The 18,206-nt window shown below is 41.8% G+C and overlaps 2 protein-coding genes and 1 non-coding gene across 6 annotated transcripts in view; 2 read left to right on the forward strand and 1 right to left on the reverse strand.

Moving 5' to 3' along the window:
- Positions 1–7,998: 7,998 nt before the first annotated feature.
- On the forward strand, positions 7,999–13,042 carry RPL30 (ribosomal protein L30). The gene is made up of 5 exons (XM_073330499.1): positions 7,999–8,070; positions 8,157–8,207; positions 9,332–9,477; positions 11,295–11,425; positions 12,931–13,042. The coding sequence occupies exons 2-5, from the start codon at positions 8,187–8,189 to the stop codon at positions 12,978–12,980; spliced, it is 348 nt and encodes a 115-aa protein (XP_073186600.1). The 5' UTR covers positions 7,999–8,070; positions 8,157–8,186; the 3' UTR covers positions 12,981–13,042.
- On the forward strand, positions 12,467–12,594 carry LOC140907991 (small nucleolar RNA SNORA72). Its single transcript, XR_012157702.1, has one exon. It is a non-coding gene; the product is annotated as a small nucleolar RNA SNORA72 (small nucleolar RNA).
- Positions 13,043–14,352: 1,310 nt separating the features above from the next.
- MATN2 (matrilin 2) overlaps positions 14,353–18,206 on the reverse strand; it is a 127,491-nt gene continuing 123,637 nt past the window's right edge. For all 4 annotated transcript variants that reach the window (XM_073330495.1, XM_073330494.1, XM_073330490.1 and 1 more), the window contains one exon: positions 14,353–17,170. In XM_073330495.1, coding sequence (XP_073186596.1) covers positions 17,118–17,170 — 53 coding nt within the window. In that variant the 3' untranslated portion in view covers positions 14,353–17,117. The remainder of the gene's footprint in view (positions 17,171–18,206) is intronic.

Consider the following 18,206-nt stretch of genomic DNA (forward strand, 5'->3'; position numbering starts at 1 on the left):
TGCCTCACATTACTGTTGTGGAATTACGTCATTATTAGGGCTCCGTGTCTGTCACTGAGGTCATGGAAGTCACGGATTCCATGACTTTCTGCAATCTCCATTACTTCTGCAGCGGCCAGTGTGGCTGACCCCAAGGCCACCCAAGCTGCTTGTTCCAGGACCAGCTGCTCAGGTGGCCCCGGAGACAGCCACACCAGCCACTGCTTGGGCAGGCCCCCAGCAGCAGTCCCTGGGCAGCTGGCCGGAGCAGCCGTGGTCCACTAGCCCCTGAAAGCTGGTGCCACTGGCCCAGGGCACCCACCCCTGCGCTCCCCCGGCAAGATTTAGTCATCGCTATTTTTAGTATAAGTCATGGACAGGTCACAGGCCATGAATTTTTGTTTATTCCCCATGACCTGTCCATGACTTTTACTAAAAATACCCATGACTAAATCGTAGCCTTAGTCATTATTACTTTTTAGGAAATATATACAGAGTACCATCTTTACCGTGATTATCCTATATCACTTTATCATTATTAAAGTAGCATTTAGAAGCTCTGACCAAGATTCGGGGACCATTGTGCAAGATGCTGTACATAACCATTATAGAGAGGGAATAGTAAAAAAACAAACCCATTATTTAGAAGGTCTTAATAGAGAAGACAAACGAAAGATGGGAGAAAAGAAACATCATTCCCTTTTACAGATGGGGAGCTGAGGCACTGAGAGTAATACAAGTTTAGACACTCATCCAACTACAATGAACTTCTACTCTTAGATTTCTCAATAAAGTGACATCGCTGTTCAATAAAAGCCTGTGATATCACACATTTTATCCACAGAATCTTCCCCCTCCCCGCTCATCACCCTATCCCCTATTTTAACCCAAAAATATATTTCAATTTAAAAAAAAATAAAGGTTATCCTCCCAGTGCATGACTGCACCATACCTACATGAAACTCTTGATTAACATTTCATTAAGATTAGGTAGCAATCATGCAAACATATAGCACATATGATACAGATCCTTATTACAGTGTATTGCCTACTTTAGATATAAAAATAAAACATATATCCTATTGGTCAAGTAATATTAAATATTAAGACTCCCTTTGGACCCTCCAAATGCATCCCCCATCCCTGTTATAGGTAACTTAGAAATATGTTGACTCTGATATGGCGCCAAATTCAGCTCTTCCTTGACTGGGTTCAACTACCACTGACTTCATGGGGAATTGTGCCCATTTCCACAAACAAAGGCTAAATTTAGCCTCTCTTTTGCACTATAACAAATGAAACTATGATGAGAAAAAATATCAGATACAAAAATGTCAGAATGGGTGAGGAAACTGCTACATATGAATACATAATAAGACTGTAACTAAGGAACATTTATATAGAACTTTTATCTGAATGTATCCCAAAATGCTTCACAGATTGTAAAGATGAAATAGTTCTCCAGGATGATTTTGAGGCAGAGCAATGCTCCATTAAATATTCTAAAGTTTCTGGCTGTCTGACTCTTCTCACAGGGCTCCCCAACTACTGATTTGTTAATGTAGCAGCTCTGACTAGTGCTTTCCTTCCCCATATGATTAGTAAAAGTGCATCAACATTTTTAACCACAGGAAAGTAGAAAGGCCTCCAGGTCATCCCTATCTTGATTGAGATCTGGATCAAATTCACTTTTTTCTCGTGGAACATTTTCTTTCCCCCTCCCTGTAGTACTCATTTCCCACTGCTTAATTCTGAGGATGCTTCAGTGCTAGTGCCTATCTACTGTTTGCCACTGGACCCACAGAATCATAGAAACGTAGGGGTGGAATGGACCTTGACAAGTCATCAAATCCAGCCTCTGGCGCTGTGGCAGGACTCAGTAAACCTAGACCATCCCTGACAGGTGGTGTCCAACTTGTTTTTAAAAGCTTCCAATGATCAGGACTCCACGACCCCCTTAAAAGCCTATTCCAGAGCTTAACTACCCCTAAAGGTTAGATATTAAGAAAGGCTTTCTAACTAAAAAGAAAAGGAGTACTTGTGGCACCTTAGAGACTAACCAATTTATTTGAGCATGAGCTTTCGTGTGCTACAGCTCACTTCATCGGATGCATACTGTGGAAACTGCAGAGGACGTTATATACACAGAGACCATGAAACAATACCTCCTCCCACCCCACTCTCCTGCTGGTAATAGCTTATGTAAAGTGATCACTCTCCTTACAATGTGTATGATAATCAAGTTGGGCCATTTCCAGCACAAATCCAGGTTTTCTCACCCTTTGCCCCCCCCCCCCCCAACTCACTCTCCTGCTGGTAATAGCTTATCCAAAGTGACCACTCTCCTTACAATGTGTATGAAAATCAAGGTGGGCCATTTCCAGCACAAATCCAGGTTTTCTCACCCCCCAACACACACACAAACTCATTCTCCTGCTGGTAATAGTTCATCCAAAGTGACCACTCTCCCTACAATGTGCATCAGCTGGGCCATTTCCAGCACAAATCCAGGTTTTCTCACCCCCCACCCCCATACACACACAAACTCACTCTCCTGCTGGTAATAGCTCATCCAAACTGACCACTCTCCTTACAATGCGTATGATAATCAAGGTGGGCCATTTCCAGCATAAATCCAAGTTTAACCAGAACGTCTGGGGGAAGGGGTAGGAAACAACCAGGGGAAATAGGCTACCTTGCATAATGACTTAGCCACTCCCAGTCTCTATTCAAGCCTAAGTTAATTATATCCAATTTGCAAATGAATTCCAATTCAGCAGTTTCTTGCTGGAGTCTGGATTTGAAGTTTTTTTGTTTTAAGATAGCGACCTTCATGGCTGTAATTGCGTGACCAGAGAGATTGAAGTGTTCTCCGACTGGTTTATGAATGTTATAATTCTTGACATCTGATTTGTGTCCATTTATTCTTTTACGTAGAGACTGTCCATTGTAAAAAACCTGGATTTGTGCTGGAAATGGCCCACCTTGATTTTCATACACATTGTAAGGGGAGTGGTCACTTTAGATAAGCTATTACCAGCAGGAGAGTGGGGTGGGAGGAGGTATTGTTTCATGGTCTCTGTGTATATAATGTCTTCTGCAGTTTCTACAGTATGCATCCAATGAAGTGAGCTGTAGCTCACGAAAGCTTATGCTCAAATAAATTGGTTAGTCTCTAAGGTGCCACAAGTACTCCTTTTCTTTTTGCAAATACAGACTAACACGGCTGTTACTCTGAAACCTTTCTAACTAAGTCACCCTTGCTGCAGATTCAGCCCATTACTTCTTGTCCTACCTTCAGTGGACCTGGAGAACAATTGATCACCGTCCTCTTTATAGAAGTCTGTAACATATTGGAAGCCTATCAGATCCCCCTCAGTCTTCTTTTCACAAGACTAAAAATGTTCAGTTAGTTTTCTTCATAGGTGAGGTTTTAAACCTTTTATTATTTGAGTTATTCTCCTCTGGACTCTTTTCAATTTGACATCTTTCCTAAGTTATGATGCCCAGAATTGGACACTGTACTTCAACTGGGGACTCACTAGAGCAGAGTAGAGTGGGACAATTACTTCCTGTCTTACACACAATACTCCTATTAATACACCCCAAAATCACATTAGCCTTTTTTGTAGCTGCACCACATTGTTGAGTCAAATGCAGTTTTTAGTCCACTATAACCCCTAGATACTTTTCAGCAGTACGACCTAGATAGTTATTCCCCATTTTTTAGCTGAGCATTTAATTTTTCCCTCCTAAATGAAGTACTTTGCATTTGTCTTTATTGAATTTCACCTTGTTGATTTCATATCAATTCTCCAATTTTTAAGGTCATTTTGAATTTTAAACCTGTCCTCCAAAGTGCTTGAGGCCTACCAAACCCAGGACTGTATTATCTTACCCAGAGAAGCTCTGTGGGGCCAAAGCCTTCTCTTACCTATACCTCTGCCCTCAGCTGAGATGCACCTTTTCCTGGCCACCAAATCTCAACTTCCTCTATTGTGTGGACCCCAGATTTTCAAGAGAGGCCTTCATAGGGTACAAAAGGACAGTGTCTGGTCGGCAGAGACCTGCAGGGGCAGTTAAGCTCCCACTTTTACACAGTAGAGGGATTTTAGTGTTTTTGGGGCCTTCTACAACCTTAAAGTTGCCCTGGTTTAAAAGCTGTTTATATTAGCTTTCTAAAAAAGGGAAGGCTGTAGGGCACTATATATTGTGACTAATGAATTAAGCTTTAACGCTCCTTGGAGTATGGCCAGTATTGTTATTTTCTTCCTATTAAACAGATGGGGAAAATACAGCATGGAGAGAAGTAGTGATTTACCCAAAGTCACAGGATAGGTGACTAGCAGACCTATAACATAATCTAAGAGCCCTGACTCCTGATTCCCCTATTTTTCATAAAATGTTAGCTGGAAAACGTCTCTTTCTTATGCACATGCATTAATAGTCTCTGCAATGTGCTCACTGCTTGCATAAATTAACATAACTGTCTTTATGAATTTGAGGCCCTGATCCTGCAAACACAGGTGTTTAACTTAAACATGCAAAAAGTTCCACTGAAGTCATGTGGGACTACTTGTTTGCTTAAAGTTAAGCACAAAATATTTGCAGGATTGTCTGGATTAGGAAAAGTGTTCAAGGTTAGGCTGGGTTTAGGACTTGTTAACACTAGAAGGTTTGGCCATTTTAAGAATACCATCACAGTTAAAAGTGGCAGCAAAAACCCAGTGTGGTGCAGTTGTACCATTTTAAAGTACTTGTACCACTCAATAATAAATATCTTATTCTGATTTGGGAAGTGGACAGGTCCCACTTCTGGGAAGTGAGGTTGTGGTATGCATGGTTGTGGGGCACCTCACCACTGCCTGCCCTAAATGTGATGCAATCGTGTCTGTGCCCACTGTGGACCAACAGTCTCTGGCAGCACAAGCATGGCCTTTCAGGCCTCACTCTCCCTGGACAGGTAGCAGTAGGCATACACCAACCCCCAAGTCCTAGGACTGGTCCCAGCAGCGTCCAGCCACTTATCCACTGAACACACTCAGAAATACCAGACCTGCTTTTCCCAAAGGAAAAGCTTGCAATATTCAACTCCTGATCACCTCTCTGCTTAACACCACAGCACTCAGATTGTATTTATAGTGAAAACAAGAATAAGTTTATCAAAGAACAGAGATTCAAGGGATAGTAAGCACATTGAAAACAAAGGGTTACATGTAAAACAAAATCATAACTTGCTTTCTAGAGACTAAACTTAACAGGTTAGCCTCCAGTCTAAAGAAGTTTCTCGCCCAAAGTTCTCACCATTATTTTCAACCAAACCTGACTGAGACCCCTCTTTCATGAAGTAAGCTCACTGTCCTTTTACTTCCTCATTGAAGAGTTCTTGGGTGTCTTCTTTATTCCCCACATATAGCAGAGCAAATATTTGATGTGCACTTCAAGATACGGTTCTCCTCCCCTTCCGTGATTCTTCTCTTACTGGTAGTTTTTTTCTTCGAAACTCTCAAAATCCTTCATTAACATTCAGTACAGACTAGTAATAGGGGACCCTTTGTGAACTATACAATACTTATTTTACATGTGAACAGTCAGCTAGATAAACATTTCTTGTCTGACAGGAAACCTTCACTTTGTCAGTCCTTAGACACAGACTTTATAATAGTGTATATACTTAACTCCTGATACAACATCTGTACATGTGTTTCACAATAATGTAGATGACCAATCTGACACTGGCTTTTATTTGGGAACTCACATGACATTCTTTGGTGAATTAGAATACACACACCAGACTCAGGAAATTGCTGTAACTTCTATGCCCCTCCGCTGTACCCCCTGCCAGCTGACACCAAGAGATTCCTGGGTCATAGGGAGGTTGAGTTGGAGAGAGCCCACACTGCACAGCTTCCTGGTCCGGCCTGTTAGCTCTTGCTAATGTCATGTAAGGCGCAGCCACATACAGGCAGGTCCCTCTCCCCTGGATGCCCCCTTCTCCAATCTAGGATGAAGCAAGCCAAATAAAGTGATCTAGCAGGCTGGAGGTAGTCTTCATGGTTGCCAGTTGCTCATCCCCATTTTAACTGGTTTCTGTAAACAGGGATTTTACACAAAACTGTGCTTGGAGAAATTGTTTAAATCATTTTCTAGAACAAAGGAAACTGTGATCACAGGATCCAGGGGAGAAGGGAAAGGCAGTGCAAAAATCATCACTAAAGAGCAAGAAACAAAGACAAAAAATAGACAGTTAAAGGGGAGTGGAAATTTCCCTTCTTCATCCCTGATGTTGAGAGGGCCTTCCAACTAGGAAACTCTAATGAACTGTTTCAAAGTAGTGGTTCTGTTGTGTGGTTGCACTAACCCAGGAACCTATCCTTGCAACGAAGCCCATTGCCAACTGTGTCCACATATCTATTCAGGGGACACCATCATAGGGCCTAATCCCATCAGCCACACTAACAGAGGCTCGTTCACCTGCACAATCTACCAATGTGATAGATGCCATCATGTGCCAGCAATGCCCCTCTGCCATGTACATTGGTCAAACTGGACAGGTCAAACTGGACAGCCTCTACATAAAAGAGTAAATGGACACAAATCAGAAGTCAAGAATTATAACATTCAAAAACCAGTCGGAGAACACTTCAATCTCTTTGGTCACTCGATTACAGACCTAAAAGTTGCAATTCTTCAACAAAAAGGTTCAGAAACAGACTCCAATAAGAGACAGCTGAATTGGAATTAATTTGCAAACTGGAAACATTTAACTTAGGCTTGAATAGGGACTGGGAGTGGATGGGTCATTACACAAAGTAAAACTATTTCCCCTTGTTTATTCCACCCCCCACTGTTCCTCAGAAGTTCTTATCAACTGCTAGAAATAGCCCACCTTGATTATCACTACAAAAGGTTCTCCTCCCCTCCCCCCCCTTCTGCTGGTAATAGCTCACCTTAAGTGACAGGTTTCAGAGTACCAGCCGTGTTAGTCTGTATTCGCAAAAAGAAAAGGAGTACTTGTGGCACCTTAGAGACTAACCAATTTATTAGTCCCTAAGGTGCCACAAGTACTCCTTTTCTTTTTGCGAATACAGACTAACACGGCTGGTACTCTGAAACCTTAGAGACTAACAAATTTATTGGAGCATAAGCTTTCATGGGTTACAGCCCACTTCATTGGATGCATAGAATGGAACATATAGTATGAATATATATATAGATGCCAACGAGAAACTACTGAGCTTGAATTAATATGCAAACTAGATACCATTAACTTAGGTTTGAACAGAGACTGGGAGTCGCTGTGTCATTACACATATTGACTCTATTTCCCCATGTTAAGTATCCTCACACCTTCTTGTCAACTGTCTAAATGGGCCATCTTGATTACCACTACAAAAGTTTTTTTTTCCTCCTGCTGATAATAGCTCCTCTTAATTAATTAGCCTCTTACAGTTTGTATGGCAACTTCCACCTTCTCTCTCTCTATATCTTCTTACTATAAATTCCATTATCTGCATCCAGTGAAGCAGGCCGTAACCCATGAAAGCTTATGCTCTAATAAATTTGTTAGTCTCCAAGGTGCCACAAGTCCTCCTTTTCTTTTTTTCTAAGGAGCTGGGCCCCTGCCTCTCAGGGCAATCACAGAACAATCCCAGGTCCGGGCTGAGCCAAGCCAAAGGACCAGGTGTCCACAAAATTACTCCCTCTTTTCCCCCCAGCCAGAGAACCAGCCCCTCACCCTGAGCTACTCTCCCCCACGGAGCCAGCCCCCTTACAGAGCCCCAGCCCTGAAGAAGAAGGAGGAGAAGAAGAAGAAGCTGAAGCTGTTGCTGCTACCCCCGCCCCCTTACAGAGCCCTTCCTCCCCAACAGGCCCCGCCTCCCAAACTACTCCCTCCCTTCTCCCCACCAGAAAACCCCGCCGCCTAGTGTCCTCTGGAGTCTGGCGCAGGCGTATTTCAACCCAGAAGGGGCGGAGTTAACTAACGCCTCGCGAGATTTCACGCCGGGCACCGGGGGGGGGGGGGAATGCGCTGCATTGTGGGAGGTTCTTCCTTTCTTGTTGCCCGGCCATCTTGGAGGCGCGCCTCGGGTGAGCGGGGCTCCGCGGGGTTGGGCAGGGGCGCTGCGGGCCGGCCGGCCGGCACTCGGGGCTAACCCTTCCTCCTTGTGTTTCAGCAACCGCCGGACCCGACACGAGGCAGCAACATGGTGGCTGCGAAGAAAACGGTGAGTGAGCGGGGCGGGCCTGGCGCTCACGTGGCGGCGGCAGGAGGCTGCGGAGCGGCCCCGGGGCGCGGGGCAGCTGCCTGGGGAGCGGCCAGCGGTCTCCGGGCTGTCCCGGGGCTGGGGGCTTGGGGGGGACCCAAATGAATAAGGGGGGCGGAGCAGGGTGCCCCAAGTCGCTGTGGGAGGCCTCCCCCTGGGCTCCTTCAGCTCGCAGGAGGCGCTGGCGCAGGGCGGTATCGTCCCCTTAGCTGTGTTGGGCTGCCCCTCACCTCGCTCTGCCCTGTGTCGTCCGAGCCCGGGTCGCCTCACGCCCGGCTCTCGCTGTCCGCCCGAGGTTCCCGGGCGTGTCGATATCCTCCCCCGGGGGCTTTGCTAGCTCTGTGCGGTCGGGATGGGTTATGGCCTAATTGTTCTAGAACAAAGCGTGGGTGCGGGTCAGTGCATTTCGGCGTCTGCTCTCGTATCTTGCTCTACCTTGTGATGAGCATTGCCTTTATTTTTGTACGCTCGAAAGTCATGCTGTAAGAAGTCCTCTGTAATTACAAAATTCGCTACCGGGTTGCAATATGCGGCAAAGCATTACAGAAAAATCCCTTCAGCGCCCTGTTGATAGTGATCACTGTCCTAGTTATATTGCATGAAATGTATGTACGCAGGACAGGGTCTAATGGTCAGACTGCAATTTAAAATGGGGTAACTTGATGCTTCTTTCTAAACCTGGCTTAGCCTTGGTAAATTGAAAAAGGACCTTTGAATGTAGGATCCCACAAATATACTGACACTGAAAAGGGTAGGGTCAGGTTGGAAGTTCAGAACAATACAACATAATTTGTATAGTAGCTTTAAAAATTGTCAGTTAATTTCTCTTTGCATTTAAGAGGTATAAATAAGAGGACTACCTTGAAGTCTGAGGAATGTTGTCATATGATATACAAATTTCTTGTTTTGTTATTGATAAGCTCTTTCTTAATTTCTTGGATATTTAGATATGAGCTACTTCATCTTTTGAACTGTAAATAGTAAAAAGCTTAGTGAACCAAAAGACTTGTTCAGTTAAAGCTCTTTAAAATTGATCATTCTCTGTGTTAATCTGCATTATTCCATGTATTTTAACTCTGTTACAGAAAAAGTCGCTAGAGTCCATAAACTCAAGGCTTCAACTGGTTATGAAAAGTGGTAAATATGTGCTTGGGTACAAACAGACTCTGAAAATGATTCGGCAGGGCAAAGCCAAGTTGGTCATCCTAGCCAACAACTGTCCTGCTTTGAGGTAGGTACTGTTCTGTTGGAAATTGGACTTCCTGAAAACTGCTTTTAGAAAGAGAGATACTTTATCCACATCTGCTTTATGCTGTGCAGAGTGTGAACAGTTTTTAGTACAGTGCACTGAACTGTCCTGTCCTAGTTCTACAATGTTATATTTGCTGCAAAATGATGCTGGATCTCTGGTGCAAGTTGCTTGTGCAAACAATGCAGGACTGAGCCTGTAAAGTGCTTTTAAATTATGCTGCCCAGCTTCTGTACAGCAAAGGAAGCTTATATTAAAGAAAAACTTTCTACACCTGTTATGATTCAGATAAGAAGGGTGTAGCAAAGTGGCTGTTATGCAGGTGGAGAAGGAATCCTAAATGGCTTCTGTGCCTCTTCCTCTCCCCTCCCTATTTTGAAACCTCATGCTGTGGGCTGGATCCTGTCTGTCATCAAATAGGGTTTTGGTGGCTTTGAAAATAACTTTTTATGAGGAGTTTCAAGATGCAGAAAAGAGATCCAGACCCTGTAGTGGCTGGAGCTATTCAGGTTGTGGGAGGGGGACAGGTTGATGTGGATCTGCATGTAATTTGGATTGCTGGAGGGGACCAGTGGTGGTTGACAAGACCTGCAGCTCATAGAGGCCAAGTGGAAAAGGGGCAAGCTAGGAATGTGAAAGAACTGGACACAATTCACTTTAATGCCTCTGTCACCACCAGAAGCCCAGGTTTCTGGTTCCCTGTCTGCTTAGCATCTGGCCACCTGCCTTCCCCAGCCCTCATCAGTAAGGCTACATTTTAGTCATGGGCATTTTTAGTAAAAGTCATGGATAAGTCACGGGGAGTAAACAAAAATTCACATCCTCTGACCTGTCCGTGAATTGTACTATATACCCCTGACCGGAGGAGAGTGACCTGGGTTTTTCTGGGGGGGAGCAGCCCGTGACTACTGCTGGTGAGGGGTGGGGCTGGCAGGCTCCCTACCTGGTTCTGTGCAGCTCCCCAGAAGTGGCGATGTCCTTCCCTCAGCTCCTAAGTGGAGGTGTGGCCAGGCAACTCTGCTTCGCCCTGAGCACCAGCTCCGTAGTTCCCATTGGCTGGGAACCATGGCAGTGCCTGGAGGTGGATTAGGAGCTGGAGGAGAGACATGATGCTGTTTCTGTGGAGCCCCACCGAGGTAAGTGCTGCCCAGATTCTTCACCCCGCTCGTACACCAACCCCCAGTCCTGAGCCCCCTTCCACACCCAAACCCCTGCAGCTGCTGGGGGAGGGAGTGCGGTGGTGCGAGACTGCCCCTGCAGCAGCCAGGCCCTGGGCCAGTTGCTGCTGGGGCAGAAGTTAGAGGTCCTGGAAAGTCACGGAATCCATGATGTCTGTGACAAACTTGCAGCCTTACTCATCAGCTACAGGTTCCAGTGACCAACCCATCAACTAGTCCTGTTCACTCCCACTCCCTCTCAGCAGTCTACTTTTGCATCTCCTGTCAGCCCTTTTTCCCTGTACAAAGGAGCCTACCTGCTATTTGAGCAGCTCTTGAGGCCTTTCTTGGAAAAGACATCTGCACTAACCAGAGCTGCCAAACCCCGTTCCTGTCTGTCAGAATCAGACTCCTATATCCGAAAGCTGTGATTGGGAAGCCAGGCTCCCCTTGGGGGAAAGATGGTGACTGCCCCCCAACACACATCTCAAGTGGAAGAATAAAACTAACTTCACTGCTCAATCTAAAACTTTGGAAGTGTAGTTAGGATTCAAACTGGTCTAATAATGTCCCATTGAAGGATTCATTTGATGGGAATGAGTGAGTGTACCATTTTCTGATGCATAGTTCCTTAATTCTCAGAAAATCAGAGATTGAGTACTATGCTATGTTGGCAAAGACTGGTGTGCATCACTACAGCGGCAACAATATTGAATTGGGTACAGCATGTGGAAAATACTACAGAGTGTGCACGCTGGCTATCATTGATCCAGGTATGTGTTCCAGCATCTTTTGCTTCTATACGACTCCATCACCACAAAACATTAACTGGATTTGCCATTCTGTTTAATACCAGGGTACAGGGCCTGGACAGGACTTCCATGACACAGAACATTAAAAACAAAAAACCAGCATATTCTCTTTATTGGGCTTGCTTCACCTCAGCAAGCTATTTTTCCCACCAGCAATGGGGATCTTTAGAATACTTTGGCCAGTTGATAAGGCTTGGAAATATGATCTCTAATTCAGTTTTTCTTATTGGACATCCAAGCTTGAAAGTGAACAGGATTGCTAAATGCTCTAACCTGGGCTTCTCAAATGGGGAGTCGGGACCCCTCAGGGGGTCGTGAGCTGTCAGCCTCCAGCCCAAATGCTGCTTTGCCTCCAGCATTTATAATGATAAATATATAAAAAACGCGTGTCTAATTTACCGGGGGGGGGGGGGTTCACTCAAAGGCTTGCTGTGTGAAAGGGATCACCAGTTAAAAAAAAGTTTGCGAACCCCTGCTCTAACATTTCTCATTTTAAACGTTTGGCGTCAGCAGTGAACAAAGATAATTACCATAGGCTGGTGGTATCTCTGGGCCTAAAGGCTGACTGTTATAACCTCTAAGATGAACACTCTTAATTAAGCAATTTCTTGTCTGTATTTACCCCAAAGTATCTTTAAACATAGTCTAATCCTGCTCTATTTTAGATGGTGTCTTGTTTAGTTGCTTTGTCAGCCACTTTGAATGGCTGCTTAAAGATGGATTTCACTACATTTCTAGATGTATCTCTACTGAGTTGTCCTTGAGTGACCATTTGAATTTTCACTGTAGTTATATCTGCTTATTGTGTGTATGATATGAATACAGTATGATATTTTACTCTCAAACTAATTCCATCAAAATCTAATTTATAACCTGCTGCTTCAGGTTTGACTTGTGAATAACTATTTTAATATAGTTACATGCAACACTTTTATTTTTAGTTGTATAATTTAGCTCTTAAGTCTGTATAGTACCTCTGCTTTTGAGTTGGTATTTCATATACTGCAAATATTGTCACTATCCTGTATTTCAATGATCAGGCTAGTCACTTGCTATATTAAAATTCTGCAATGTATCCTCAGGACTTGCTTGTTTCTCTAGTTCTGTGTTTTTAATGGCTAGTGATGTGTATTTAATTGTCATTTTGTGTTGTACATTAGTATAATATATATAGAAACAGCTTTGACATTTTTTTAAAAAGGAAAACATTTCAGAGATTAATAGAGACCATACTCAGAAGTATACTATCCTTCAAACCTATTTGTTGGTGCCAACACCTGAGTTTTTAATTTAATGTGATAGAATTTTCAAAAGCCAAGTTATAACAGATTTCTAAGTGGAAGATATTGGTCATTGTGGAATGGCAAACTTAAAATAGCTTCCAAATAGTTGTCCTGTATTTGTAAATGGATTTTGCTGTAGCCCCTTTCCTGAGATTTGAATATGGCTTATTTTTCCATTTACAGGCGATTCTGACATCATTAGAAGCATGCCAGAGCAGACCACTGAGAAGTAAAAGCTGGAGAGCTGTCATCCTTTCTATAATAAAACTGGTTACAGACTTGTTTTAAAAAAAAACCTGTATTTTGTATTAATTTATACTGTTACTAGTTTCGGGCACAAGTGTGCAAATAGAGACTGATTACCATGACTGTGCCTCTCTTTCTGTTAGAAAAGTGTTCTACTTGCCCTATTCAAATCCAAAGCCTTTGGAAAGTTTTAGACTGTTTTTTGTAGAATAAGAATCCCTGAAAATCCTAATAGTTTGCTTTATTTTGTGTGGTTAATTCAAGAGGAGTAGGACATAAAACAGCCTAAAAACTTAATCTTAATTTCATTTGATGGAAGTCTGAGGTAGGTAAGCAAAGGGAGTGGTTGAGAGAATTTTGTTTAAGCATATATAGAAGGAAGAGGCTTATTTGAACTAAAATTAATTCTTTTTTTAAGATCCAGGAAAGAGATGAGACTAGTTTTTTTTCATTCCCAGGGGAGTGTTGGAATTAATTATGTAGGGTATAATTTAACCATAAATCCTTCATTAAATCCAAAGCCTGAATGGTATTTATAAAATTGCTCTAAATGTGCCTAAAAAGCCTAAACAAGCAATTTACTACATTTCAGGAGTAACAAAACATAAGCATTTGATCAAGATACTTACAAATGGTCTAGGGAGACATCTCTGGCTTTAGCCCTGTATTGGTCAGCTCCAACTTGGTCAGGTAGGTATTAGCAGTGAATCCTTGAAGAGTTTACTTTTTTTATATATGCTTTTAATAAACGTGATATTACCAATTATCAGACCTTACCTAAGGCCAGATGAAGGAGTTTCTTCTATAGCCTGTTGTTTATTGCACCTGGTACCCAATTAAGAGGTGTGGTTTTTTTTTGGCTTTAGCCCAAACCTTAATGAGAACACTGGTATTTTGAAGGGTCACTGCAAGTTTGACACAACTCTTCTTATGGTTTCATTCTTTTTGGTTTCATGTTTTGGGTCTATTCATGCTAATATCCCTACTCAATTGAAAACCCTAGTTCACCCAAATCTAATGTGGGCCTATATTTCTAAAGGGAGAATTCATTTCAGTGTATTAAAATAGCGCTTATAAAATCTAAGCGACAGTGAGATATAGATTTTTTTTAAGTGACTTGGCTGAGTGCCCAACTTGAGACATCATAAAGGGACTTCTTTTTTTTTTAGAAAGTACTATGCATCCCATCTGCAGATCCTTTTTTTTTTTTTAAAGGAGATTTATTCAGATCACTAGTTATGCTTGAAAATGTTAGTCTCTGCTTATGGACAGGGACCATCTTTCTCTGAAGCCCTGATCACTGGTGCTATTTTAATACAAATAAGGAGTATTTAGAAGTGAGAGGTCCGCTCTCTGCAGGCATCTAGTAAAAAGAATACACAATAACAATACAATTTCTCTCATAGGTGGTTTCAGCTTTTCAGCAATGTATCTTTAATAGAGCCATACAAAATACACTTTACTACAATTCTGTGTATTTCCCCTTTTGATGTATGCTGAATCAGTCATTGATTATTAATAAATTTCTTCTGAACTGTAAGAATCTTTGCAAGTGGCATCCATTACAGTCACAATAAAACCTGAAGGAAGTTACTTAGCTAAATCCTGTGATACTGGAAGAATTAACCCCATTGATCTTTGAATCTCTGTATTAGGATCCTCTCAAGAGGAAGTTTTATTTTAAAAATGATTTTGAAAGTAAAATTTGCCTGTTTAAATTTGCATTATTTAAATTGGACACTACTTAATTTGTATGCTAGGTGTCACTTAATCCATTACCTGTACTTAAACATTGAGATTTAAAGTTCTGGGAAGGTGGGGGAGATTGTGTTCCAGGATCCATCAGCCACCATATTTGTTCAATTATAGGCATATTTGCATTTTTTGTGCATCTATAAACAACTCCCTTGAGCACATACTACTATCAAACAACAAACTCTTCATGTATGCTAGGAAGCACATAAGATGAAACTGCACTCAGTTCCCAGTTCTAGAAAGGGGTGTGTGGGAGCTAAAGGTCAGATTTGAAACCTCTTACTTAATTAAAGCTCTAACAGAAACTCTATGTAAGTTTTCTTTGACCAGTCTGAAAAACTAATGGATCTTTAGCAAAAACCAATATTGGATGCAGAATTGTTTGCAGTCCAACAGCACGATTACAGAATCCCATCACTCACTGCTTCAGTCTAGTTTCAGAGACTACTGTTGTAACGCGGTCACGTTTTTCTTTACCAGGAAATGTTACAAGGGGAGACTTGTTTTAAGAATTTGAAAATCTATTCATTCTCAAAAATGAATTCTACTTAATTAGATATAAGATAGCTTATACTGCTTTGTAAAGCTGTATACATTCATGCAAGATGTATGTAATTGTTGAGTACCAAAAAAAAAGTTCAGTCTTCAAGCATCTTTTTGGTACTTTCAGCTGCTGTAAGTTGTAAACACGTGCAAAATTTGGAGGTACCAGGAACTGAAAACCTCATTCTTGAGTCTGCATGGTGGGATGTCACTTAACCCTACAAACTTACTACTGTAATGTTTGCATCCTCACAATGGATGAACTGCTCTTTAACAAGAATGTGCAGAAAAGGCTACTGCCTTTTTTAGAAAGAGCTAGGAAATTACTATTTTGACAAGCTGAAATCAAAAGGGAACATATACTGCTTGTCTGTACTTTACCTTCAGAGCATGAAAAAAGGAATATAAAACACTGTCCAAGGAGAGAGGACGGCAGCAAAAACTAAAGGATTTTGGGAGGGAAAGAAAACACCCTTCAGGTTTCTTGGGGATAGAGCTGGTTTTCATCTGTAAAAGTCTCCATGTTCTCTTGAGAGAACACTTGCTGTCACAGTTGTAGCCTAAGACATGTAAGATTCACTTGTGACAAAAAGGTGCCAACAGGTGGTAGATTTTTTCAGAGACTGGAAGAGAGGGTGAAATTGCAGTTCAGGAAAGCTATTGCTCAGTTTAAATGTGGGGTTTTGTTGTGGTAAGAAACAAATCCAGTGTCACTTTGAAACTAATCACATTTTTTTGGTTTGACCACCACATTAAATAATTAATTTGCTTAGCTCTGCTGTTGAATTATCCAACAAGAGTAGGATTGTCTAGCCTGAGAGAATCTGCTTCAATGAAAACAGTACCTTCTATATGGGACCATCTGCTTCAATGAAAACAGTACCTTCTATATGGGACCATTCTCCCTGAAACATTTAGTGCCCCGTATTCTGCCCTTTAACTGGAGGAAATTTGCTTGTCTCCCACTGTAGACTAGATAGCGCGTGCACACAAGAAAAGACCCTTGACCTGAAGCGTTTACAATGTGATAGAGTAGAATATAGACTGGGACCAAATAATTGTGAATTCTGTCCACTGACTAGAGTGAGAGGAGATTGTGGGTGTTCTGGATGTAGTAGGCAAATGGCAAACTGTTACTTGAATGCTGCTGAAACACCTGGAATACTGCAAGGAAACACTAGTTTGAGTTAGTGCATACATTTGTGATGCAAGTAAAAACCTATTAAGCTAGACTACACATTCCCTCATGTCTAGTTTTCTATAGATGATGTTTTATACTAGGCAAAGGAGAGTATATATGAAACAATTGTTTTATAATCACATTTATGCTGCACACTTAATATTTTTAATATGATGGAGGGGGTGAGAGATGGAGCACAACTAATAAAGCAAAAATGATTTACAGAGTATATTAGAGTCAGATTCGCAGGCCAGAAAAGGGCCATTGTGATCACTAGCCTGACCTGTGTAACACACCAGTAAGTAGTCTAAAAATACCCAAACACACCATGGAGGTTTCCATTTAAAAATAAAAGCATTTTATTAGATTGCATAGCTTATGAATTCAAGTGTTAAATTCTTAGAAATTTTTCTAGTTACTAAATTTTTTTATAAATTCCTTTCAACATTTGTCTTACTGCAATCAATGCAAGAGAACAATATGATGCTGTACCTCAGTATGTAAATATTGGGTCCAAAAATGTCCTTTTCCCTCAGACACAAAGATTTGTGCTACCTAGCTTTGTACTGCTTTAAGAAAATAGCTTTGTTGCAACTTGTATGTATAAATATACAGTACAGTGTATACATCTGTTAAGAACTCTTCATCAGTATCTTAGTCTGTTTTCCAGGGCTTCCATTCTCTTAGTTATTTCTTCCAGTATTAATAAGTTAAGGAAAAAGCTATCTGGAATACACAGTAGCATACAAAAACTTGCCAGAAAGTCCTTCAAATATTAATTTGATTCTCAACACACCAAAGGATGTGAAATCCTTTTTAAAATGACAGTAATTTAACAAGCATGTCATGGCAGCTTCTAAAATTGTACACACCTGTATTTGTAACAAATATTGTCTGTTGTATCCAGCACAACGCTGTGTATTTTTTTACTCAGCATTCTGGTATGTAATTGCTACATTTTTCTTTCATTATCATTTAAGTGCCTCCCCCGCCCCGCCCTTCATGTCCCCAACGTATTATGGCGGGAAGAGAAAATATAACTGCAGCAGATGCTGCTGGTTGTAGGGGTTTGTAGTCTGTTACTGAGGTGCTGTCACTATCCACTTCCCTCAGTCCTTGTATTTCACAGCTCAACCCTATTTCCTCCTTTTCAATGCAGGGCTAGGCAAAGGGAGCCCAATATGGAACTTTACAACTGGGTTTCTTTATCACCCCTAAACATTTTGTTCCCTTACATTTAAATGTACTGTCCAGTAGTATTACCAAAAGGACCCATAAACAGGAGTTGCAGGTCACTGCTTATATCTGCTTAGCACAGTGATTGGAAAAAGAGGGGGCTTCTATTGGCATTTTAAAGTGAAGTGAAACTTTGTTCCTTGCTAGTGCAATCTTTAAAAATGTTTCAGCTACTTACCGCTATGAAGCATATATATAAACATACTATTTACACTAGATTAAGATGGAAGACACATGAAGTCCCTAACCCACAAATAGATCTGGTACAGTACAGGAAAACAGGTAGTTATGAGTACTATAGTATTTGAGCACCTCATAATCTTTAGTGTGTGTATCCTCAACACTTATGAAATGCTTTATCCCCATTTTACAGATGGGGAACAGAGAAAATAAGGGCTGGATCCACAAAGGAGACTTTGGGCCCAGCGTGGATTGTTGGATGTTTTTAGGAATACATTGCACAAACACCTGCCAGGACCGGCCTCTGCAGGGGACTGGA

The sequence above is a fragment of the Lepidochelys kempii genome, chromosome 2 (assembly GCF_965140285.1).
Source record: "Lepidochelys kempii isolate rLepKem1 chromosome 2, rLepKem1.hap1, whole genome shotgun sequence".
Lineage (NCBI taxonomy): Eukaryota > Metazoa > Chordata > Testudines > Cheloniidae > Lepidochelys > Lepidochelys kempii.